Below are 26,637 nucleotides of genomic sequence, written 5' to 3' on the forward strand. Positions count from 1 at the left end.
GCAGACTCTAGTTTCCTGGGCAGATACAATCTGTTCCCATGCAGAAATGCTTCTTTTCATGTGTACAGCTTATTTCATTTGCCAGAGACTTGGCTTCAGCTAGCCTGCTTCCTCTTTCTTGTCTGGACAACTGGTTATAGTCAGCCTTCTTCCTTTTTTTCTACCTGAACAAACAAGTCCGCATTTAGAGTGTTTTCCACGTCTGTGGTTTCTTACTGACCGGTTAGGTGGGGCTCATCAGCCTTGGAAGGCAGCCCATCTAGGAGAAGGAAAACTCCAATTTCAAACCTCCACTGCCTTGTGGCTATATCCACTGATGGAAAAGGCTTCAGGAGTTAACCTCAAGGCAAAATCCAGAGCCTGAGTCCCGGAGGCAGTTCGTGTCATTCTGCCAACTCCTGCAGTGTTGCTGGAATCAGTTGTATTGACTCTTGCCTTTCCTTCAGACTGTTTTAGTGGCATGGAGAGGGGGGATTTGCTACTTGGCTAACAGCCTGTCCTCCATATTATTCTACCCAAGCTTCGTGCTCTGGAAAAGACACTCATACAGAGTGCGTTATCATGGTCTTTTGAGACTGAAGGGTGCCAAAGAAGGTTTCTTACTGATATAGAAACTTGAGCTCTTGAAGTTCTTTGCAGATTTGTATCAGGCTCACCATCCCATCTTCCCTTGTGATTTCTCCATCTTCTTCTCAGGTATGAGGTGCTGATCTTTCTGGAACCCCCACACACTCTGTCACACCCTGTCACTCATAACATTGGTAAATAGGAAATCTCATTTAAAGTAAATATGGGAGAGAAAGAAAGAAAAGAAAGACTTGAACAGGAATGACCATTTTTCTCTGTGTGTAATTTTAAGTACAAGGAAATATTCAATTTGCAGTGAGCAGTGGTACCAATCAAGCATAATGTTACTGAAAAATATGTTAATTTCTCATTTGCCTTTTAAAAACATTAGAATCAACAGTAATAAAGTTTTTTGTCAATGTGTAAAATATAGTGCTACACTAATGACAAGGCAGAAGCTAATTCAAGAAGTTGGTAGGCCCCAGAAACGATGATGATAAAAATTCTTTCCTCAACATTAAAGTGTGTTTGTCTGCTCTTTATCAAAGTTTTGATTGTATTAATTGGCTGAAGTCTTCTTACACAGCTATGCAAATTTTCAATTTCAGTGGGATGTTTTCACTGACTCAACTAGAAAGCAATATTCACCACAACCATCCCATATTTCCCTAAGTGCCCTAAAAAAAACCCAGCTCCAAAGGACTAGCACAGACTGATGTGCCCTTGACTACTACTTCCAGTATTCAAAAGGGCCAAGAGAATACTGGTGAGAGAGGTTGGGAATGACAGTCCAGCAGGGATATTGGGAAGTCTTCAGACCCAAGTCCCAAGTCTGAGTTCACGTCTTCGGGCCCAAGTCCCAAGTCCAAGTCTTCAGGCCAGAGTCCTACGTCCCAAGTCTTGATTTATTTGGCCTCCCCCTCACGGCTTAGAACTCAGGATTTGGACACAAAGACTCAAACTGCAAATGTTTCACATATGATAGGCCAGCATATGTGCAGAGACAGTGGGCCTTCCTACCTTCTGCCACTTGCTCCTGGCCACTGCTGCCATCATTCTCAGAGGCAGGAGGCCCAGCTTCCCTTCCGAGAGCTGGCTGCTGCCTCCACCCATGCACCAGCCACCCAGCTGATAGACTGGTGCATGCAAGCACATGCGTGGAGACAGCAGGCCGATTCCGCTTCCCAGAACCAGCCCCTGCCTCTGTGCATGTGCCGGCCTATCAGCTGGGCAGTGGGTGCACAGGCAGAAGCAGCAGCTGGCTCCTGGAAGTGAAGTTGGCCTTGCTGCCTCTGAAGATGGAGGTGGCAGGCAGTGGTGGCAGCAGCAAGTAGGGAGGCCCATGGGGACTCAACAACACTGCTTGGACCCATTTGTCATGTGTTTCCCCTCCCCCCAAAAAAACCCTGAGCCGAGTTTGAGTCAACTTGGCAGTGCGACTTAAGCTGGACTTGCCAATGAGTCACGACTTGCGAGTCCCCATCCCTGAAATCCAGCACATCAATTGTTGGAGAAGGTTGGTGTAGGGCATGGTGTCTGGAGCTGCAGAGGGCACGAGAAATGGATGAAAATTGCCTCCCTTCCCACCAGCCAGAGCACCTGGAGCCGAAAAATACTCCTTCTACTTGCAATATTGTCGAGCACTTTCTTGAAAAGGGACTGATTTTTAAAGAGAAGGGAGCTGGGTTAGAAAACCTATGGATAGAAACCCTGCTAAGATCCATACACCACATGGCACAAAAGGGGGAGCAACAAACACTTTGTCTGAGTATTATCAAAATTAATTTCAGCACAGTTATCTAAAACATTTCAGGGCCGATCTTTTTGGTTTGTTTGCTTTTAGGCGGAAAATGGAGATTGCACAAAAAGCTGCTGAGGAAGAAGAAAGATACCGTAAAGAAATCGAACAGTTAAGTCACTTTTGCCCACATGGCTACCCAATTTTGTTACATTCTTTACGTGCATGCATTTTAAAATGAAATGAATGAAATAACCAGGATAATTCAAAAGCATTACTTATTTATGTCCTTCCCTCCAAAACTGAAGACAAGCCAATGTCATCTCTTTCTGATACAATTTCCGCCATTAAAAAAGGAGTACAGTGGTGCCTCGCTTAGCGACAATCCGTTCCAGAAAAAACATTGCTAAGCGATTTCATCACTAAGCGATATTAAAAAGCCCATAGAAATGCATTAAAACGTGATTAATGTGTTCCTATGGGCTAAAAACTAACCTTTAAGCAAAGATCCTCCATAGGGGTGGCCATTTTCAGTGCCTCTGAAGAGAGGAAACACAGCAGGTGGCCATTTTGTTTTTCCGGCGGCCATTTTGAAACCACCGATCAGCTGTTTAAAAAGGGTTGCTTTGCCATGATCGTTTCCCTGTGATCATCGCAAAGCGAAAAAACCCACAGGGACCATCGCAAAGCGATCACTTTTCTGATCGCAAAAACTCCATCACTAAGTGATTTCATTGCTCAACAGAGCAATCGCTAAGCGAGGCACCACTGTAGTTGGCTATATTAGCACTTTTTAAAAGCTTATGTTATCTGGTGCTAGAGTTCGTGATTAGGTTTGCTAAAGTTATCTTTTTTTCTCTCTCTCTCTTACATTGCTTGTGATCTTAGAAAGAATCCTAAGCCGTTCTGTGTCACAGCATATATTTTGCTGAATTTTGAAAGACATGAGGATCAGTCTTTTATGAGTCACATTATGCATGTAGCAAGCATACAAGTAGAAAAGGAATTTATTATATTCCATTATTTGGAGAATAATATCAGAAATAACACATTTACATCTCTAGATGTTAGATGAAAAATACCTGCACTGGCTTGGGATCTTTTCTCTATAAACAAAAAATGAGGTGTGGCTCCTATATGTAGCTTAAGTCACAATACCTTTTAGATATAGAGACAGAGACAGATATAGAAATAAAGATAGAGAGATGTATCTTAATTTTTAATGGCAGAATGTTAGAGCCCTGTGGTGCAGTGGTTAAACTGCAGTACTGCAGTCAAGTCTCTGCTCACAACCCAGTTTTGATCTTAACAGGTTCAGGTAGCTGGCTCAAGGTTGACTCAACCTTCCATCTTTCTGAAATCAGTAAAATGAGTTCCCAGCTTAATGGGAGCAAAATGCTATTTGAATTATTGATTTATTGATTTATTTATTCAATTTATATCCCACTCCCATTAGTGTCACAGCACTACTCTGGGTGGGTTACAACTCATAAAATAGAAAATAAAAATAGAAATATTAAAACTGATACCAATAACCCTTAAAAAAACACTACCAGATAGCACCAACTAATCTCAGAGTGGATGGAGGAGAAGAGGGTAGGGAAGAAGAGGATGGGAGAGGGAAAAAAGGGGAGGAAGGTGGTCAGCTGGAGTCAGTGTGGAAATCCTCCTTGAAAAGCAATGTCTGTAATTGCTTCCTAAAAGTCCACAGAGAGGGGGCTATGTGGAGCTCCTCTGGAAGCTGGTTCCATAAATTTGGAGCCACTGCAAAGAAGGCCTTGCCTCTTGTAGAGGATTTGTGGGCCTCTCTTGGTGTGGCCACCTGGAGGAGCCGCAACTGGGATGGCGTTGTGCGTCAGGCAGATGACATTGAGAAGAGACACTCGGACAAATAACATGGGCCCAAACCATGGTCGGCTTTGTATGTGAGTGTCAAAACCTTGAACATGATCCGGGACACCACGGACAACCAGCGGAGGCGAGCCAGAACTGGAGTGATGTGGTCAAATTTACTTGCACCAACCACCAATCTGGCTGCAACATTCCAGACCCGCTGAAGTCTCCAGATCAGGTTCAAGGGAAACCTCACATAGAAGGCATTGCAGTAGTTGATCCAGGAGATAACCAGGGTCTGCACTAAAGTCCTGAGGGATCTCTCGTCTAGGTAGGAGTGAAGTTGGGCGATTCGCCTAAGCTGGTTGAAGGTTGATTTGGACACGGCTGCAATCTGGGACTCCCAAGAAAGAACCGGGTCCAGAAGAACATCCAGATTATACACTTGGTCCCTAAACTGGAGGGGAGTGCCATCCAGCCTAAGGACTATCCTAAGGATGCCCCCCCCCCAAGGAGCAAAATCTGTTTTGTCTGGGTTGAGTTTGAGCCTGTTAGCCCTGGTCCATTCAGTACTGCAACCAGACAATGCTTCAGCGTCTCGATGGCACCCACTGTAAAGGTGGTAATGGAGAAGTGGAGATGCATGTCATCAGCATCCTGATGACACCTTAATCCAAAACTCCTGATGATCTCCCCCAATGGCTTAACATAGATATTAAACAGCATTGAGGATAGTGTTGATCCCTAAGGAACCCCACACCAAATGGTCCAAGGTGCTGACACCTCCTTCCCTAGCTGAACTCTCTGGACAGGAAGGATCAGACCAGCTCAATGCTAAGCCCGCAATCACAACCTCAGAGAGCCTGTCCAGGAGGATACCATGGTCAACAGTATCAGAAGCCGCTGAAAGATCTAGGAATATCAACAGTGTGTCTCCGTCCCTGTCAGCCTCCCTTAAAAAATCATCCTGCAGCGCAACCAGTCTCATCTCATGGCTGGATTGGAATGGGTCAAGGCAATCCTGCTCCTCCAGGTATGACTGCAGCTAATTCGCCACCACTCTCTCAGTCACCTTGCCCAGGAATGGTATGTTAGTGATAATTATGTTGTAAACTGCCCAGAGAAGAATTCTTAGGCCAGAAGCCAGAAAATATTGGTGCATCTTGGAGCACAGTATTGGCACAGTATTCATGTGATGTTGGGACAAAGAATGACCCTACATCCAGATGTTGTTGTACTGTCAACATAGATAACAGTAAAGGATTGTCAGAATGTCAGAAGCCCAGTGTAATTCTCATCACCAGGACCTTCCAATTACTGAATGAATGCAAGACCTCAGAGGACCAGTGATTATTTGTGAATAAATCTCACACAAACCAACATTTCTCTTCTAGAAAGAAGAGTTTTTATTTGTCTGCATGAGACTCAGAATAATTCATAGCCTCTTAAAGAAAACATTGAGTACACATCTAGTATTCTAATAGACGTTTTTCTGTCTTTTGTGTGAGAGAAATGAGTTTATACAGCATTCAAATTGCTTAATTTTATATTTCCTTTTATTAAGCAAATGTCATTAAAAGCCTTATATGCAAATAATATAAAAATATTGTACAGAAATATGATGAAAAGGAAAAAACATCCTTTTTGCCAAAGACATTCAATAAAAGTATTCTTGGTTACACTAATATAAAGTCATTCATAAAAAAGTCAAAATCATCATTTTGTCTGAGGCATACATACTGTACATGTATAATAGAAAGTCTCAGTTATGTTTGTGAATATATATTTCTCCTCTTTTTAATCTCCCTCACCAGCATAGGATTTCTTACATGAGGGGTGCATTCCCAAGTCTTTAAAATTTCTCCAGCTGGTCCTGATTTTCTAGTTGAATTTGTTATCTTTTTATATGCTTTTCTTATTTTAAAACATGGTTGTAACAGTCAAACCCCTCCTTACAGTCGTCCCGCCAGCAGGTGAAAAACTTCATTTTAAAGTCAGCTTGTAATCTCTAACCCTTGCTGGATTGTATTGTATAGAAGGGGTGCAGCACATTTTCATGAGTTTTTTTTTAATCAGGTATTTTACATGAGTTTTAACTCATTACTAATGATGTCTTAAAGTTTTCCTGTATTAATGATAATGTCCTAATTTATTCTGATTTTATACATGTACAGTACTGTATTTTTCATTGTTGTATGGCACCTTGTGTTCCTTTACTGGAAGACAGGCAGGATATAATTAAAATAAGTAAGTAAATAAATCTAAATTGATCTCTTAACAGAATCTAAGCAGTGACTTTATTTTTCTGTACATCTGACAATATTTATGAACTCTTTACTGTTTCCTACCAATTAATTTTGATTAATATGGTTCTCTGGATTGCCTGTTTTTCATTTGCAAAAAGCATTTTTCCAGTTGCTAGAAGCTATCTTATCTTTAATAAAACATATGCAAACTCTTGACATTGCTAACTGATCTTTTCATCTCATACTAAAACTGCTATAGTGGCCCATGTGAAGAATGCTTATCAGTCCTTGGTTGAAAGACACCTTTCCTGAGCTTCTGCTTAATGTTTTTTATTTATGACTCATGTTGAACTCTGAAAGACATCTTTTTAAATCAGATCTTGAAAGAGATAACTTTCATTCAGGTACATGCTAAATCAAGTGTTTATTTTTAAGGACCAATTAAGTGAATGCTAGGTGTTGCCACAAACAATATCTCTGATGAGATTTTTTTTTTATGCTATAGCTACTATTATGGCAGCTAGCCTGGCAGATTGTTTGTTTGAGCTTCTTTTGAGGTGTCTAATCTCATTTATTCACAGAATGATGGGAGTTAAAGCCCAACAAGTGTCTGGAGGACCATATGTAGTCCACCTTTGACTTAAGATGTTCAGCTTAAAAATATATTTAGCAGTCGAAAAACTGAACTTGCACTCCTGCTTTTTCAAAAGCAGGCCTGACAGTAATATAGCTAGATTAGGTCTGTTCTTTCTGATTAAAGGCTACATTAAGTTCAGTTATAATGAAACAGTTGTATATTTCCACTGATTTCAGTGGGAGCATTAATTTACAACTGAATTGCCACTGGATAGGGCACACAGCTTTAGCTGGATCACACACTTAGTTTTACAATATGTTTGAAATGTCCAAATATTTTAAAATCTAAGTGAAGAAATGTAGAATGTACAATTTCAGTTTAATTTATTTCTCTATACTTATGTAGCCAGTTGTCTTCAGTCATGGAGTTTAAGATGGGATAAGTTGAGACATTCCCATCCAAGCACTGGACAACTCCAGATTTCCTGAACTTTGCTAATGTGCCTGTTTCCTCAGACTACAGCAAGTGAAAGATATTTTGCTCCCTTCCAGGATAAAGGCAGAGGAAGAGAAATTTAAAAAGCAGTGGGAAGAAGATTGGGGCCATAAAGAACAAGCACAGGCTCCCCAAACAGTAGTTGCAGAAGTACATCCTCCCCCTCCAGCTAAACATCGAAGTAAGTAATAATTTCCATCCTAGGCAGGAATAAAAATGTGCATCATTAACTCCAACATGCAGCACTGCAGCTCTCTCCTGCAACTGCTGGGTGAGAAACCAGTGTGTCGTCATTGATTTTCTTCCCCTCTTTCTGCTAGCTTAATTAAATGCTGGTAATTCAGAGGAATGTGGAACACAAAAGGAGATAATAATGACTTGGGAAAAGAAAGAGTACAACTCATTTCTCCTGGAAGACTAGAAATCTATATTGGTTAGCTAGCAGTCCCAACACATAGAATCACTTTGGCTGATATGGTGTGATTTCTGGGGATAACGAATTGCTGGTGTTTTGCTTCTGTTTATAACTGCATTGCAAAACTCCTTCATGCATGAACCTTGGCAGTCCAGGACTGGCGTGCCAAGTTGTATAACTGTATTATGAATGCTGAGTTCATCTGACTGCTAAATTATAGTTTTCAAATACCTGTGTTTTCAGCTTAGTCCATTATGTGAATCAGCTCCTACTGTATGTCTTGGACAGAATAGTGTGAAGAACTGAGTGTTGCTTATAGAAAAAAATTAACTTTCCTCTAATTACGCAGCAGATAAAATGGTTCCGGCAGGAACCTGCAGAACAGAGTGAGTTCAAATATTGCCCAGTAGGCCATCTTTTATTTGACAGTTTACCTCACTTACCTCACTGGCACTTATCATCTCAATCCTTCACTCAGAGGCTCTGGTAATGAAAAAGAATAAAAAATTTCAGGTTACTCACAGTTCTCTTAGATATAGAACAAATGTCATATTGTGAAAAAATGTTACCTTGTTACATAGCAGAACTTAACAGGTTAACTAGCTTCGTGACTAACTGACTGGTTACATAACTGACAGAAAGCTTCACTCTAACACTCCACTTCTGGCAGACTCCATTGCTAACACTGATGGAACCCTGACTAGAAAAAAGGTGGGAAAAAGAATCTGAAGTAGAAAGGGAACTATTGGCTGTTACGGAGTTTCCCAGAACTCTGTCCTACGGAGCACATTTTGTGTCTACAGAGATGCTGATGAAGGCAGTTCTAGTAGGACACAGAAAATGTTGGATCTTGGCCAGGGTTTTTTTTTTTAAGATGTATTTGTATCTAATCGAATCAGTATGCTCCAATAGTTGCTTAATCCTTTGTTCAGAATGTTATAAGCACATATAAGACTGTATCCATACAACTAATCCTTATATAGATCTAATGGGTAGAAAATTGCATTTTCCTCTGAAACCAAGTCTTAAAAACATGATACTTAAAAAATTACTATTTTGTACTTGAAAATAGGAAGTCAAGGATTGGCAAATCACTTGATTCTCAGAGATGCAATCCTGTATATTAGTAAGGTTATAATCCATATGCATTCCCAGATCCTTTATGCACATTTTTGTGTGTGTTTTTCAGTACTTGAGCTTTGCACTTTGCTTAGGTCTCATGTTGCAGGTACTGTAGTTATACTATGATCAGACTGTTTACCTGTTTATCTGCCTTCCTCATTCATGGTTTATTGTCCCCATAGGCATCAATAAATTGCCACCAGCAAGATCAAAGGACAACAATAGACACAATTTGTCCAGGAATTCCCCCTCCTGATTCTTTTCATTCAGTGGATTTTTTTTAAAAAAAGATACTATTATTCCTTTTTCCTTTGTTTCTTTCTTCCTTTGTTTCTCTATTAGATTTAGATGAAATGGCACTTGACCAGCCTGTTTCTGATGATATGGTTGGAATGAAGCAAAAAGAGAGCCCACAGGTTTGCTTCCACACCTTGGCTTCTTGTCTTGCTTTTGATACTTCTTCCACTGCTCTTCCTCCTGACAGTCCATTTTAATCTTTTTCTGGACTCTGTTCTTCTTCAATACCCCATAGTTTAGTTATTGGTAAGAACACTACCATTATTTTTTTTTCTGCTGAACATAGATACAGGCAATGTAGACAGTCAATGGGATAAACACCTTGTACATTTTCCTATCACAACAAGAAAACATAGTCTAGTAAGGTATTTGTATGGATTCTGTTTTGTAACACTGGAGACAATGATCAGAGGTGACCTAAATCAGGGATAAATGCAAGCTAAAAGTGCTTGTCTTTGAAATAACATATAAAATGCTTACTGTAAGAAAAGCTGTGTGCAACAATTTATATAACAGGAAAAGATGCTTACAAACTATGTATGTTAGAGAACGTTGCACACATGTGAATTTATATGTTGTTCTGCAAAAACTTGCAGAATGGTATGGAAATTTGAAACAGTGAAGTTTCCTGTGTGTTCCTGAGACTATGGCATTCAAAGGGTTGGTGCACTTGTGCCAAAATGATTGTATAAATAGGTAGACAAGTGGAATAATTGTGTGATGACAGCTGTTATCTGTCTGCTGGAAATAGCTAGTTCAAACTTTAAAATGTGGGTAAATGTACTGCCCTTAAATGCAATGCATGATCTCTTTGCCCTTGTTACTTCCCCATTAACAAAAATTAGCCCTATTCCTGCTTCAGAAAATGTGTAGAATAGGTATGCATAAGAGAAGCCTTCTAGCCTTGCACCCTCAGTCCCAGTTTCATTACCCTTCTTGCACAGAGAAGGTTATGAGCTTAAAGAACAAGAAATCTACAGTTGGGCAGGTGGCTGATTCCTCGGGGTCCCCTTTTATATGAAGAGCTCACACAGATAATACAAAGACAGTTCCTCTGCAAGTTGTTTATTCTCTACATTGTGGGAAGGCAACAACGTGATGGGTAGAGCCAGAATGTTTTCCTCTGCGTGTAAGTATTCTGCACACTGTCTAATACCTGAATAGGGCTAGAGTGCCAATTACATACAGAACTCCATGAATGCAAATATCTGTAATGTGCTGTGTTTGATCATGTGTTTTCCCTCTGCATCTTGATAGCTTTTGGATGGTTTTATCGGTACGAAGGGAAGTTTCCCACACTTCACAAGGTACAAATAAAGTTGAGTGTGATGACATCTGGAGAGTGTTTGCTGTGGCTACTGCATTCTGTATATTTTCTTATGGATGGTACCTCTATACACATTAATGGATAAACATTCAATAAAAGAAGAACTTGTTTAGAAGTTACAATGGCAGAGATCCCATGGTGCCTTGCTTGACTGGAAAGGTACATGTGTTCATATATGGTGCTGCCAAATTCCTGCTATTACCCACTCCATTGTCGCCCCCATTTTGCATTCCAGCCATTCTGCAGGGTCACCAGAGTTTATAGATTTTAATAGTCCAGTATTATAATTATGCCATCATGCATTTGTCCCCCAGCACTTTGGCAATTAGCTACAAGTCATGCAGACCTTATGTGAACACCAATAGGTTTCTGTCCATTATCTGGGCATCAGCTCCAGTATGTCCAGTGGCTTTTTTTTTTTTGAGACAGGTTCCTGTTTCCCATCCCTGTCAGCCATCTCTATTTTGTATTCTAGGTCACCATACTATATTTTCCCATTTTCTTCATTCTTTGACTTTGCTTAAGCTGCTGCTGTGAGTCCTGGCAAGATAGCTTTCTTACAGTTGCTTAAGCCTGATTTATGGGCCTTTTGCCTGGGAAATAAACAATGCTGTGTTCTTCACCTTAGTCTGGCAGGTTTGAAGCAATTTTGTATGCTTCTGCCTCCAACAATGTTGGGGTTGAGGGTGCTGGACCTCAGTGTAGTTCGCAACTCTTGTGTAACTCTAATGCCCCCCAAAATGTAACTACGAAACATAAACAGTTGACTAACAGAGAGAGAGAGAGAGAGAGAACACTTCTGTCTATCAGTGTTCTCTTCCATAGCATTGACAATCCTTTCCATACAGTGTGTAATGAGCCTTAAAAGTCCTTATGACCCCCTGATCTTGAGGCTGAGTTAGAGATGTTGTGATTGTGGTCAAGTAGACAACTTCAATACCTTCAGTGTTGAACTCATGACCCTGCTTCTGAGTGGCCAGGGGCACAGTATTTACTGAATATTTATTATTATTTGTTTATTTATTGAAAAAAAATTGTATAACCAAAACCATTCTGCTCAAACCCATGCAATTCAAGGGAGAAGTCTACTATTCATATATAAATATATACATAAATAGTTTGCTCTTTAAAACTGTGTGTTTTTGTGTGTCACGACAACTGATCTTGAGGGTGCCAATTGAATTCAGAACATTAAATCCTCAGAATGTATTTGACATCCATGTACCTTCTCAAACTCTATGTAGCAGCTTAATAAAATTCCAAAGAAGCAGTTTGTTTTTTTTCCAGAGTGATCTAAGGTTGTTTTTCCTTGCAGTTGCTTGTGTGTTGTTTTGGCAGTACACTATGCTATATTTTGGATGTGTGAAAAGCTGAGCTCCTTTCTTGCATAATAAAAGAATTATTGCCATTAGGTATGTGAGCGCCCATTGTGTAAAATAACATTGTCTGAGAATATGCTTCATTTGTACAGACCACAGTATAGGAATTGGGTATTTCTAAGTTGAATCCACACTAGAGGATCCACATGCGATGCTAGAGCACTGTGGAAGTATTGATATGTTATTGGCCTGAGAAAGATCCAGCATGGCACATGCATAAGCTAACAACCATTAATGAAGAAGACATCAGCCCATTTCATCCTTGGAAACAAGCTGAAATGCCCTTTGGTTTGGACTTGTCAGAGATAATACAAGAGTACAATGGATGTAGACTCACAGTGAGTTACAAAGAGCTTTCTGGCATATTTTCTGAGTTGTGCAAGGCATCTGTTTAAATCTCTGGTCTTCTCAGATTCACTAAGATGATCGGGCATTATGAGAGAATTTGGGTTGTTGTTGTTGTTGTCTTGTGCCATGCTCCAGCAAATATTGGACTTGGTGGGATATGTCCCCAAATATTTTAGAACATGTTTCAGTAGTCCTGGATGAGCTCAGCTTTACAGGCTTATCAACCCCCTGTAAAAGTAAGTAAGCACATGTGTGTGTCTGTGTGTGTGTGAGTGTGTGTGTGTGTGTGTGTGCATGCATGGATGACAGTATGCAATAATACTAACACACCACTCAGAAAGGTAAAGAAAGGAAGAAATCCAAAGGTGACAGTCTCAGTGAGCAGAAAAAGAGCAAAATGCAATTGGAATTTGAGCTAAAGCTTCTCAAGGAAAAAGAAGAGAAGCTGGAAAGAGAGAAACAGCTGAAAATCAACCGACTTGTGCAAGAGGTATGGTTTCTGTGATCTGGAATACCGTACGTAGTTTATATTCCTTTGAGTCGTGCCCCACTCATTGTTTTTTCCTGTGGGCAAGATAAGTTACATATGGATGGTGTTATTTTTGTGCATGCAAATAGATTTGAATATATGCACACCGAAAATGTCTTCATGAGTTTGATTATTAAGGAATCTAGCTAAGTAGCAAAAAATGACCAGCTCAGTTAAAAAGCCACTTGTTGATGGTCCTTGTTTGGCTGTGTAACTGCAAACAGAACTACTTTGGCAAATGTTGCAAGGAGGTCTTAGAATGCCTACCAACCCAAAACACAGAACTGTGAACCTTGATGTCAGCACTTACATTTATGGGGCAGGAAAAATAATGTTTCCTGGCATAGAGCTGTAAGTGGGAATGTATGATGTAAGGATGGAATTACTCCCTCCCTTTTTTGTTGATTTTGCTATTTCCATTTTCACTCACTTATAGAAAGTATTCTGCTTAAATAAATGATTGGGAAATGGTGGCCAGAAAATATACTGTACTACGAAAATAAATATGGAATTTTTAATTGGATCTAATTAGACCTTTTAAAGAAATCTGGAAGTCCTTCATCATATAGCTGTTAAGAAATTTGTTGCATTTCTATTGCCATCATTCATGTCCTGTTTATAGCAGTAGGAATAAAGCAAGACCTAAGTTTTCATACTTTGCTTGAGATATACAGCATGGAGCAGTGGCTTGTATGTGTATGACAGTTACAAGCAGAGCATTAATATGAGCCCTTGAAACACAGTGCTTTTTTTAACTGCAGCATTTTATGCATTCAGATGCAAGTCACTGAATGATGAAATACTGGCTCATGTTGTAAGTTGTATAAACTAGTCTTCGAATTAATGACCATTTGAATTAATCAAATGTTGTATTTCTACTAGATGACACTGCTTCTTCCAATCTGCAACATTTTCTTTCTCCCACAACCCCCCTATGCACCCCAGAACTTTGCTTCTAGGGGTTAAAAAACCCTTTACGGCCACATTTCTTGATCCCACAGATAGCTGTAACAAGAGGATGTGGGAAGATAGTGCCCATTTAAAAGCCACAGATACCAAAAGCTATTGTTGAATCTTGAGCAGTATTTGCTCAGAATTCATAGAATCATAGAATCATAGAGTTGGAAGGGACCTGTAAGGCTATCAAGTCCAATCCCCTGCTCAATGCAGGAATCCAGAGCAAAGCAGCTTTGGCAGATGGTTGCCCAATTTTCCCTTGAATGCCTCCAGTGTTGTAGCACTCACCACCTTCCAAGGTAATTGTTTCCACTGTCATACTGCTCTAACAGTTAATAAGTTTTTCCTTTAGCTTTAGCCCATTACTACATGCCCTGCACTCTGGGATGATCAAGAAGTATTTGAAAAGTGCTGCCATATCTCCACTCAGTCTTCTTTTCTAAAGGCTAAATATGCCCAGCTCTTTCAGTCCTTCCTCATTGTAAGATTCTGGATGAATTAGAGATGAATTACATGTACCTTTGTAATAGTGACGTTGGAATCTTTAGTTATATAACTATAACTGTAACTTATTCCTTATTCTGCAACTATGGTATAACTCAGGTGTCTGAGACTGAACGAGAAGATTTAGAAGAATCAGAAAAGACTCAACATTGGGTAGAAAGGCTTTGTCAAACACGTTTGGAACAAATCTCCTCAGTGGAGAATGATTCTCCTGACGTAAAATCCTGCTCTGATCCACCCACGGTAATTCCTGAAATGGCAATCTTTCTGTTGTTGTTCTGGAAACTGTTTTGCAGATGTATTTAGCAGTGCTCTTCCTCTCTTTTCCTGCAGTGTTCACACGATAGAAAGGTTTTCAGTTTTACACATAGAAATAAATAAAATCCCCTATGAGAAGAAGGTGGGGGAAATCAGTGGAAGCGGGATTAGAGAGAAAAACTAGCTTCCCCTCTGTAATTTCTACTGATGTTTTACTTTTAAAATTTAACATGTAGAAAATGTTTAGATCCATATCACATATAGATATCTGTATATGTGTCTGTACTCAGTATATATTAAACATATGACATACTGCCATTGTGACTAGGGTGCTGGATGACAATTCAGGAGACCTGGGTTCAAATCTCCACTTGACCCTGAAACTCACTGGGTTATCATGGATGAGTCACAGTCTCGTATCCTAAATTACATCACAGGATTACTGGGAGGACAAGGTGGGAAAAGGGAGACATGTATGTTGCCTTTAGCTCATTAGTGTGAATCTGGAATATAAATGAAATGCAGCAAATTGCTAAATAAATAAGGCACAATTTTGACTTCAAAATAATCTCACAACTGATATTATAATGGGAGGGGTTATGAGAATTTCCCCACATTTTTGGGTGAAATAAATGAGCACTGTAAGTTTCTTTTAATCAGTTCTTCCACTGCTAATTCACAATATCTACACAATGTTATGATTGTAAAGGCCTAGGTAATATTGGTCACCATAAAATCTCTGGGTTTGTTTTGCTTCCATGGATTGCCTTTGTCTTCTTAAACATTTTTTCAGTTTTATGACATGTTGTTTTCATACTTGTGCATGTTTCTTTTAATACGAATTCTTATATATTGGTGAGAGGTGGTTAAAGATTTAATGCATATATGACATATTTCCTCATAATAGGTAGCATTGTGCACTTCAGGTCAGCTAATCACTCTTGTCCCAGTGAAAATTCATTCAGGTCTTGCAAGGAAATTCTCCATTAAAATGGATCTTTGTTGCTAAAATAGAAAACAGGTGCCCGGCCTGCAGTTTCTCCTTCTGCCACATCTATGCGGAGGTTTGCTGGTGGCTTGCAGCTTCATACTACTGATCTTGATGATATCAACTTAGATGATGCTGGAAAGCCTCCAAAACGTCCAGCACCACCACCGCCTCCACTGCCCCATGCAACACCTGCATCTTCAATGGCTTACCCTTCTTCTACACCAAGCATCCCAGCTGCTAGAGGACCAACTTCAGTACCTTCAGCACCTTCGTGGGTGACAATTCCATTATCTTCATCTCGGACACATGGTCCACCATCTGCTCTCTCATCATCCTCTTCTGCCCCTCCCCACCCTCCCCACCCTCCTCCCCCTTCCCACCCTCCTCCCCCTCTGCCTCACCATCCAATGCCTGCTCACTTTGAAGAAATAACTGGCAACCACAACTATCAGCCTGGTGGGCCGGCAGAGTCTTTGGATAATTGGGAAATGAAGAACTACAAAGCAAGGAGTTTTAGTCTTGGTAGTTCTCATACGAGTGAGCAGCAGACCTACTTATCCAGTCCAAAGGTATGATATCCAGTGGAATCCTGTCACTGCTTGAGTTGATCAAGAGAAAAAATGTAGTCCACTCTAGGCTTTGGCTTGCATGATACCTTGCTGTAGATTTCCCCCAGCCCCAAAGTTGAAGGATAAACCTGTAGTTGTTTAATGTAGTCTGCCATGTCTTTCTTCCCCCCATTTGCAAATAACTGTTGAAGGCTATTTTGTGCTGCATGGGAATGGTTTTATTTATAAATGTGTTTATTTATTTATAAATGTATGTGATTTTTTTTCCTCTTAGCAAACTGTCTCTTTCCAGTGAGCTGTTTCTTAACTACATTTGTAGGTTGCTACAGAAGACTTTCATAACTATGCAGCCACTTGTTACCCAACTGCACTCTTGGTCTCTCTCTCTCTCTCTCTGCCATGATCTGTTCTTTGTTGAGTTTTACGTCTTATTTTTTTTACCAGTGTTTTGTTAAGGTAGGAATTATAATGTTCTTGGGTTTTCAGTAGCTGAAATCTTGTTGCTTTGTTACACAAGCAAAAGGTAAATGCGGTGACATTGATTTGATTCCAGCTGGCAATTAAAGAATCCCCACTAACATTCTCAAGTGCATGCCAAGCCAGTGGCCACAAGTGCCCTAGAGAATTGCAATGGTGACTCTTATAATGACAGACTAGAAGTAAGTGAATGTTATGCTGTTTGCCTTCTGCCTGTATAACAAAGCAGCAGGGTTTCAGACAATATTTTGATAGTTTTATATTATAAGACACTTTGAGTGTGCTTTTACATAAGTCAGATGCATATAGCAAATACTAGCATGTGATATGGCTTAATATGTTCTGCCTCAAGTAACTGGACCAAACAGCAACCTACTGCAGATGAGAGTGGAGGCAGAAATTGTACTATTCAAGTTTTTAATGTTTTAATCTGCTTTTTATTTTGTAAAGTCTCTTTGAGTGTACATCTAAGTAACAATAGTAGTTGTGTGTATAAAACTGAAAGTTGTGCATATCACAAAGCAGGAATTAATCTATATGCATCAAATATTTCAATAGGACAGCAATATATTGTACAAGTATGGCTACACTAACATTTATACACTTGCATTTCACTCTGAAGTTCATTTATTTAATGCATGAAAATTGGTATAAAACTCATATTGGATATACAGAATATTTAAAGGGGAAATGTTACGTATAGATTTTTATTAGACATTAAAATTATTATTATTTTAGACTGAAATACAAAACTTTTTAAAAGGAGAAATCTATGTGAATTATGTTGCTGTCTAGAGATAGTCACCCTTGCTTTAAAGTAGTACATATTTTGCTTACCAACCTATTATTCGTAACTGGTTCATGAATCTGTTAGTTCTTCAAAAGTGTGGTGATTGTTGGTTATGTACATCACAACTGTGGATCGTCCTCATAATGAATTTGTTGTATATAGGTTGCACGAAATACATCTCATCTGAGCAAAGTATCATCTACATCAGGCAGTTCATTGGTATGTCGCATATTTTTTTAGTAATTCAGCATTCAGGAGACCTGTAGTCAAATCCCCACCTCTCCACAGAAACTCTCTGGGAGGTGGCCTTGGTAAACAACTCCTTAAACATTTCAAAAATCTTGAAGACCCTATTATAGTCACCATAAGTCAAAAGCAACAACAGTGACTATAGGAGCACAGAGTCATAATCATGGCCAATCCAGCCTAGTATTATTAACAATGATTGGCAGTTCACAGTTCTTCACCATCTACTCTATCTCCCCCACCATAAGAAAAGCACGGGAATAGGAAAGGGAATCCAGATGCTTTCCATGTTGACCATGTTCAAAGTACATCTAGCCAGAGGGCCGAAGCTCTACCCTTGGGAAAACATCTGGAAAGACACTCTTCTGTTCAACATCAGTCATGCATTGCACCCTTTCATTGGTAAAACCATTAAACTCAACTTAAGAACATAAGAAGAGCCCTGCTAGATCAGGCCAAGAGCCCATCTAGTCCAGCTTCCTGTATCTCACAGTGGCCCCACCAGATGCCTCTGGGAGCACATGAGACAACTAGATACCTGGCTCCTGATACCACTCCCCTGCATCTGGCATTTTGAAGTACCTTGCTTTTAAGCCTGGAGATTATACATACCCATCATGGGGGAACTCAAGGGCATATGAAGGACAAATTCTAGTGAGAAGGAAAATTAAAATGCCTGCAGTAGACAAATCAGTGTCCAGTAAAAATAAATATAGAAGGTGAAGGGTGCCCTCTCCATGTGAGTTTAAAGAGGCTCCACTTTGAGGTTACAACTCCAGAATTTATAAGCCATTGACCTTTACTGGATGTGTGTGTGTATGTGTGTGTGTGTAGAGAGAGATTAGCTCTCCCCAATACAGAAGTGTGAATGTTGAAAAGAAAAATTTGATTACAGGAAATGTGTCCAGCTCTTCCAGGAGCCATTTCCTCTGTGACTGTTTTGCAACAATTCCCACCACGACCTCTCTGTTTGTTTTATGATGAAGTATGTTTTTTTCTATCTCCACTTCTGTTGACTGGAATTGTGCAGGATAGTTAAAGCTGTGTGTTAAACTCAGTATTTGGATGGTGGTGGGTGAGAATGGTTTAATGCAAGTCAGTAGTTTTAAACAGTATTGACATTTTAGCTTAGTTTTGGTGTCATATTCATTTTACTCATTATATGCTCTTTGTATGTGATGAGAATGTAATGCTGAGGAACAACTAGACAGATATTATGTGGGACACTTGTGCAGATGTAGTTGCTTCTAACTGGGATTCTTTTCACTGTGATCCATTGTTGATAGACATTAATTGTCTGGAATACATTAAATATTTAGGTTGTATAAAGGACAGCAGCATTTTCCATAACATTCTTAAATTGAACCCCACCCTCAGCAATTTTCTCCAAGTCCTCCTGCCCAACGTCGTCCACCTATGCCTATAGTCTCCAAGCCAGTCATGCTGCATCCTGACCACAATATCATGGTCAGGCCACCAGTCAAAACAGAAGCCCTGGTAAGCCCTTGTTAACATGCTCTGCATGCTGTATGCCTGTACTAGTAAATTCTGCATGCTGCAACATATTGCCAGTGTGTTGGATATGAACTGTTGATGCTCTCTACCTTTTTGTTCTGCATTCTAACTCAGAATGCCATAAAAGTTCCAGGTATATTAAAGATGTGTGCAAAGGTTCCTTGTCTTTACACAGTGCGGTTTAGTACCATCCCAAAGTCTCAGGGCACCAGTATAAAGTGGTGTGCTCTGTACACTATGAGCTCTGGAAGCATTACTCCTAGGGCAAGGTTTCATTCCTCTGTACAGCTTTCTGTGGCAGTGTTATCCACAGCTTTGTGGAAGTAGCCAGGGAAAGATAGGGGGCTCCGTCTGAAGGACTCCAGTGATTCTTATAGTTTCTTTTTCCTTTCATGAAACAGGTTAGGAAAGAACGGATGCAGTCAGTCCTAAACCCCATAGAACCACCCAGGCTAAGAAACACTAAATTAATTAGAAGCATAAGCTCACTGGGAACCTTTCCCCAGGCTCTTGCGCTCCAGAAGTGGGGGGATGGTGGGAATTGTAGCTTAAGACATCAGGAGAACAACAAGTTATATATAGAAGGCTGCAGGAGAGACAACTGATTTAAGCTGGAATCCTAAAATTGAGTGATCAGTGAAAAATACGTGGCTTTTGTTGTAGTTGAACTATGCAAGATATTAATTTACAACTGGCTAGTTGTAGTAAGTTTTGAAAACTGAGAGAAGATAACTCTTCAAGAAAACCTCTTATTCTGCACATTAAAGTTGTGTAGTTAAAGTGCTGGATTAAAGAAACCCAGGTTGAACATTACTGAGCAACTTTTGATGATCGCTATCTCTCAGTCTGGCCTACCTTGAAGGGCTGTTCCCATAAGAATGTGAGAGACAGGAGAACCTTGTACACCACCTTGAAATCCTTGGAGGAAAGATGGAATGTGCATGATGTCTGTCAGTAAAATATTATATTATAGAAATGTTTCATAAATAAATGGACTGTTATGCATGCCCCATTCATCTTTCAGATCTGTTGTAATGGCACAGGTGTCAATCTTGCCTATTCTTATGCTGTGGGTATATGAGTGTGTCTCAGAGAGAGAGAGAGAGAGAGAGAGAGAGAGAGAGAGTTGGAATTTTACCCACAAGCAAATACTAGCCCCCATCTAATTTACAAGAGCAGATTATTTGTCGCCATCCTGTTGTCCAACACTTTGTTCAAGCAAAACCATTTTGGTTTTTTTTGGGGGGGGTTGGGTTTTTCTGTGTTACCTGTACAGGTAGAACTCAATATGAAAGAAAAGCTAAAAGGTGAAACAAGGGAGCAATGAAGAGGAAAATGTTGAATACCTTAAATGCTTAATAGGCAAGAATGTTGTTGGGTGTTGCTGTTGCAGTGCAGCAGTCCATTATTTAAGTGTATCACGAAGGGGTCCTGAAGTACTCCTTGGAAGTCTCAGCACTTATGATGCTCAAGACTGAGCATAAAGTTGACTGAAAGAAAGTTTTCATTTGATCCTAGAAATATGTTTAATAATTTCAGCCTCAATTCAGTACCGGTAACTACAGAGAACTTTAGAAAGTTGAAAGGATTTTTTTTCCTTTATAAAGGTCATTAATTGCCATGTGCTTATATAAAGAACTAATTGCTAGTTTGGCCATTTGTTCTTTTCTTTCAGCCTCAAGAGATGTTTAAAAGGATGGTGGTTTACAATTCATCATTTAAAACTAACAAAAAACAAGTAAAAACAATAATTTATATCCCCTTAGTGCTTAGTGTCTTTTTTAACCTTTCAGTTGTGTTTGACATTAGACTTTTCTGTCTTCCTTTTCTGCTTTTGCATGTTGTTTGGACTATAGATGCAGGACAAATCAAGCTTAAATGGTCTTGTTGAATCCATGTGATTCTCATTAGCCTTCTGAGAAAATGGAAAACAATATTACATTTTAATACATGGTCTGTACGTATTTAAAACATGCCTATTGAGTTACCCACAATGAGCAAAAATGATCAAGAAAAAGGAGTTGCATGAACAAATAAATTTTCAGATCAGTAATGCTGTTACTGAGGGTAGTGAAATTAATATCCATTATGGATTCCAGAAACTACTATTTTTGGTTTTACCTTGAGCTGGTTTCTCTTCTCTACTATTTTTAGCATATTGTCAAGAGTGTGGTGTTTCTGTGCTGAGGTTTTCCAAGGCTCATAAATGCCTGTACTTATTTGTATCACAAAGAATTGAAGGTGGCACCAAGGAAAGCAAAGACTCCTGTTTGATTCTTTGTTAGAAGGACTGAATAAAAGAAGTCCTTGATGGATGTGATGTGAGGCTTGTGGGCAGGGGAAGGGGTGCAGGAAGGAGCCATAGACTTAGAGGAGGATGCCCTCATCCTGACCCTTTGAGGGGGTACTGCTGTTTCTTGCACCCCCTTACCAGCCCATGAGCCTTACATGCAACAGAAGAAGCTGAGGCAGTAGAAGTAGCAGATTCTTGGAATGTCTAATCCCTTGCAGGGAGTACAAAGATAGTGATTCACAAAAGGAATCACTATTCAGAAACATTTTTACAGACTTTCGAGTTTGTCAGGAAGGCAGTGTTTTGCTAGTTCTATTAAATGGTGTCAAATATTCTATATATAGCACTTTATCACAAAATGAAGTATTAATACTTTCACAGAATTAGATGTTTTTATTCATCTCACTCACAAAGAACAACAAAACATGACTTGAAGCATTTATAACATGTTGACACATGTTGCATGGTGTTCTGCCAGTACTTACCTGTGTATATTTTGCAGTTTTTCACTGCTGACAAGCACCATTAGGTTGCACTGCAATTCAGGGGCCTTAAAATATTGCAGATCTCAATGCAGAGGGGGGCTGACAATCCTTCTGGCAGTGATGAACCCTTTTACCATCATCCTTCCTTTGTTATCGGTGCTCTGGTGGAACAGGAAAAAAGGCAATGTTAGAATGTCAAGGGCAGTTCAAGAGAATCCCTGATTCTCCCACCAAATGCTGCAGAAAATGCAAGAGCTAGAGGCCCATGGTTAACTCCTGATGACTAGAGATGGGCATGAATTAAAAATCGAATCACCAAATTCATTCAAATATTGCTAATTCATCAATTTGTATTTGTACAAATTAATGTCCACAATGAATATGAATCAATTAATTTTAGCAATTTTTGATTTGTTGATTTGTTGCGCTATAACACACACACCCCCCCAGATACCTAGAGACACCAAAATCACAGGAAAGCTTCTTCTGACTCTCCTCTACAATCCATTCAAGTTTAGTGAAGATTGGATTTCTCCAAGTCAGCTGCTAAAGGGCACTTTGTGGGTGTGTAGCTTGGATGTCTGAAACCCAATCTTCACTAAGCTTGGAGAGATTGTAGAGGAGCGCTGGTAGAAGCTTCTCTTATATTGGTATCTCTAGGTCCCTGGGGGGGGGGACTTTCCTGCGGTGACCCTTCTTATGGATGTATAACATGGACATTTGAAACTCAAACATTACCAAATACGCAAGGCTTGTAGGAAAGAGTCAGGGGAAGAGACTTTGCGATTTTGGTATCTCTAGGTCCTTGGGAAAACATTTTACAGGGATTTAAAGTAAAAAAAAAAGGAAATTGATGAACTGATTCATCGATTTGTCAGAAAATAAATAAATTCATGATTAGAGATTCATTGATCTTGATGAATCACAAATCAAAACAAATTACAATTTTTCTGATTCATACAGATCTCTACTGGTGAGTAATTCAGAAAGCACATAAAAGAGCCCGAAAAACCCACAACAACCACATAAAATTTATTTGCAAACTGTGGGAGGTATGAAAAGCTCATGCTGTGAAAATTTGTTGGCTTTCAGCATTAAAGATTTAGCTGATATAATAACATGGTATCTGTAATGCATTGTTTTAATAATAACCTTTGAACTGGAGACCTGGGAGAGACCTTATGGATCATCAAGTCCAGCCCCTCTACAGGAGGTACAGTGGGGAATTGAACTCCCAACCTCTGGCTCTGCAGCCAGAGACCTAAAGCCTAGCCTTCTTAACTTTTTCAAGAGCAATCTAAAATACCTTGTCCATGAAAACTTAAGCACCAGACTCTTTTAGTGTTTCCACAGTTACATGTGTGGGATGAACAAATTAAAGGGAGCAAAGATAGTTCAAACTTGACTACACAAGAGACCACCTAAAATGAAACTTTTCAAATAAGATTTTGAAAAGCTGTGAAAGACATAATTTGGGAAGGCTTTAAAAATGTTTAGAAATTTCCCCTCAAATGGCATAAAAGTGTAAAGTTGAAAAGTATAGAGATTCGTATCCACCATGTTCTTCACCTTAGGATGGTCAAGGAGCATATTAAAATATTTTCCATAAATAATTGCCTACTAAAAATTTGAGATATTAAGGTGGTGGTATGATTGTATTTATTGTAGGACATAAATATTATACTAATTAAGTGATTCACATTTTAAACAAGTATTTCTCTGTGCTGTTACATAAAATTGAGAGAACTTGGGTGGGGGAGTATTTCTTTACATTATAACTCCCAGAATGGGCCATGCTTACTGGTGAATTCTGGGAACTGTAATCCAATAATTAACTTTAAAAGTCTGCCACTTTTCCCGAAAATGCAAAATAGATTTCAGAGTGTTTTATGATAAAGCAGCAAATGTTTGCTTATTGGATCTAGGTCATGTTTGTTTAAAGGTATTGTGTTTGTTTGTTTTTTAAACATATTTTTCCCAGGAAAATATTCTTCAGGGATAACATCTGTTTGTTGTGAAAATGACCTCAAGCCTAAGAAAGATCAAGCGAGTTGCATTAAATCACTTAAAGAATTAGTGACTCTGCTCTAATTGCAACTCCCTGTTCTAAAGTACGTGCTGAAATTCTTGTAGTGTGATGTGGAGCGGATGCCATTAATTTAGGCTTTTTTACAGAATATTTTATGTCATCATAATTAACATAATAAATTGTGCTGTAAAACTAACTGTGGTATTTACAAACAGAGTGTTTTGTATTTATGCTCATTTCCAAAGTAACAGCTATTGAGCTGCTGAGATCAGAAACCAAAAATTTACATTCAGGCCACACAAAAACAGGAAGTGTGTGTGCATGAAATAAAGACAATTTGTCATGCTGAACTACACTAAAATTAAGCAAGCCATTGTGTTTAATACAGATTAGTAAGTCTATTGTTGTTAAAGGTGTACAGATTCTCCATGTTCCTCAAGGAATTTTGGGAATTGTAGTCCAAAAACATGTTTGCACATGTCTTGTAGTATATGATTTCTAATTTATTGAATATTAATGAAACTGGCAGGGGGATTTCAACCAAGAATACACTAGATTAAGAGCCATCAAGCCACATGTATATGATTGGGAGTAGTGAAACTACAAATTAGGAGATCTGGATTTAGATCTTCTCTCAGCCATGAAAGCCACCGAGTGACCTTGAATCAATCTCTCTCTGAACCTGACCTAGCTGAAAACATTGTTTTCAGAAATAGGGGGATGAAGAAAACCAGATACACCACTTTAACCTCCCTGGAGAAAAGGCAGGGTAAAATGGCAACACATAAATAAATACTAGTCTCATCCCTTAACTGGAGTCGTCTAGAGTAGCGCTTCTCAACCTCGGGAAACCCAAGTATTCTTGGGCTACAACTCCCCAGCCAGCAACTCCTTCCTTCCTTCCTTCCTTCCTTCCTTCCTTCCTTCCTTCCTTCCTTCCTTCCTTCCTTCCTTCCTTCCTTCCTTCCTTCCTTCCTTCCTTCCTTCGGTTTCTCATGTCATCTGTCACTCTAGTTCCATCTGACCTGTCCCTCCATGCTGCCCTACGTTAGCTATCAGTATTGCACATGATAGTTTCTTTAATTTGCATTTGATCTTCATTGTCAATATAAATTGTGAACAACACAGTCTGAAGGAGGCTCGCTAGATTTAGTAAATCTCCCACTAATCGATTTGACTGTTGGTTCAAAGGTGTTGATATTCTGAGGTCTTTAAATGTCTTCTGACTGTCAGGAGGAACATGACTGAACTGTGCAATGTGTATCTAGACAAAACCAAAAATCAAATAAAACACACAAAAGATAAACTTTTGCTTTTGTCTGGATCAGGTTGCATAGAGGAACATGCTACTTCTTTGAAAACTATGATGTGTCTTCATCTCACTTCATTTCTAGCTTGACTCATGAAAGTGTTCTTCCTTATTATTTGCTGCATGGGATTTGATTATCAGTTTTATTTTCAGGGCTTCCAAAAATATGTAGAAGATTTTGACCCCTACACAATGGTAAGAAGAAATGTGAAATTTAACTCCTTTGATAACTTTTGCCTGTGAAACATCTCTGAAACTGTCCTTGACCTTGGTGGAATTTTCAGTTATCTGAGCTAAGGCAGAAAATATTAGGCTGATTCAAATTTTATATATCCTGTTATCTTATAATATCTTACTTATTTTGTATATTTTATATAATGTTTTTATCGTATTTTCGGGTCTATGGCCGTACAATAAACTCAACAGTTAGGCCGGTTGAATGATGTCTTCTGTGGAAACTAAACTAGAAGAGCTTGGATTCTGTTATTATAATTGTATCCTTCTCATTATGTATTTCACTTTTCGTGTGTGAGCCAAAGAAGATGATTTATTGGTATTTCCTTAATTCTGACAGTTTACACCTGACCAGATTATGGAGAAAGATGTCCGACTGCTGCGCATCAAGAAGGTAAAATTTATGATAGAAGAAGAAGAACCAGTGAGACTTGATGAGGCTCCTTCCATAGCAAGTCATGTGATTCGGTCATTTGCTGAATTGTTCATTTTCAACATTCATAATTTGGGTACTTTTAAAAATGCTGCCATGATAACACTCCAAGCATATAAACTGCTCAGCCTGCAGCAGATAATTAGGCCTCAGCCTGTGATTTGAGTGAGGAAGGACCACGTGTGGGCCTTATTAGGGTTGCCAGGTTAGCAGCATCCTGTTCACAGTGATTTCAGGGTTGAAACCTGAACTGACTGTGGGGTGGGGCCTTGTGATCTCATTTAGTCAATCAAGGTCTGGAGCTTTTGCCCAGGTCCTGTGCCAGTACAGCCACATTCTGTGCAGTAAGAAATCTTATGTGAACTGACAAAGTACCATTAATAATAATAATAATAATAATAATAATAATAATAATAATAATAATAATAATAATAATAATAATATTATTATTATTATTATTATTATTATTATTATTATTATTATTATTATTATTATTATTATTATTATTATTATTATTATTATTATTATTATTATTATTATATCTAAACCTATCACTAAGATCTTTATGTTGGAGGTATTGTTGATTTGTCTTTATTTTATTCTAGATTATTAAATGGCACTGCTTGCTTGTTTCTTTACTTATTGATTTATCTTGCATCTTTCTCCCAGAAGTG

The 26,637-nt window shown here is 39.1% G+C and overlaps 1 protein-coding gene across 4 annotated transcripts in view; it reads left to right on the top strand.

Moving 5' to 3' along the window:
* Window positions 1-26,637, top strand: part of USH1C (USH1 protein network component harmonin) — a 74,315-nt gene that overhangs the window by 35,295 nt on the left and 12,383 nt on the right. For 2 of the 4 annotated variants that reach the window (XM_020802950.3, XM_078383870.1), the window contains exons 13-17: window positions 2,411-2,476; window positions 7,513-7,637; window positions 9,336-9,409; window positions 25,450-25,491; window positions 25,871-25,924. In XM_020802950.3, coding sequence (XP_020658609.3) covers window positions 2,411-2,476; window positions 7,513-7,637; window positions 9,336-9,409; window positions 25,450-25,491; window positions 25,871-25,924 — 361 coding nt within the window. Of the gene's footprint in view, window positions 1-2,410; window positions 2,477-7,512; window positions 7,638-9,335; window positions 9,410-10,547; window positions 10,598-12,681; window positions 12,835-14,433; window positions 14,578-15,606; window positions 16,153-17,581; window positions 17,639-19,042; window positions 19,163-20,855; window positions 20,919-25,449; window positions 25,492-25,870; window positions 25,925-26,637 lie in introns of all 4 variants that reach the window. The other 2 variants (XM_078383871.1, XM_072985701.2) reach the window with 2 other exon arrangements.

This window comes from Pogona vitticeps, chromosome 1, assembly GCF_051106095.1.
Source record: "Pogona vitticeps strain Pit_001003342236 chromosome 1, PviZW2.1, whole genome shotgun sequence".
Taxonomy (NCBI): domain Eukaryota; kingdom Metazoa; phylum Chordata; class Lepidosauria; order Squamata; family Agamidae; genus Pogona; species Pogona vitticeps.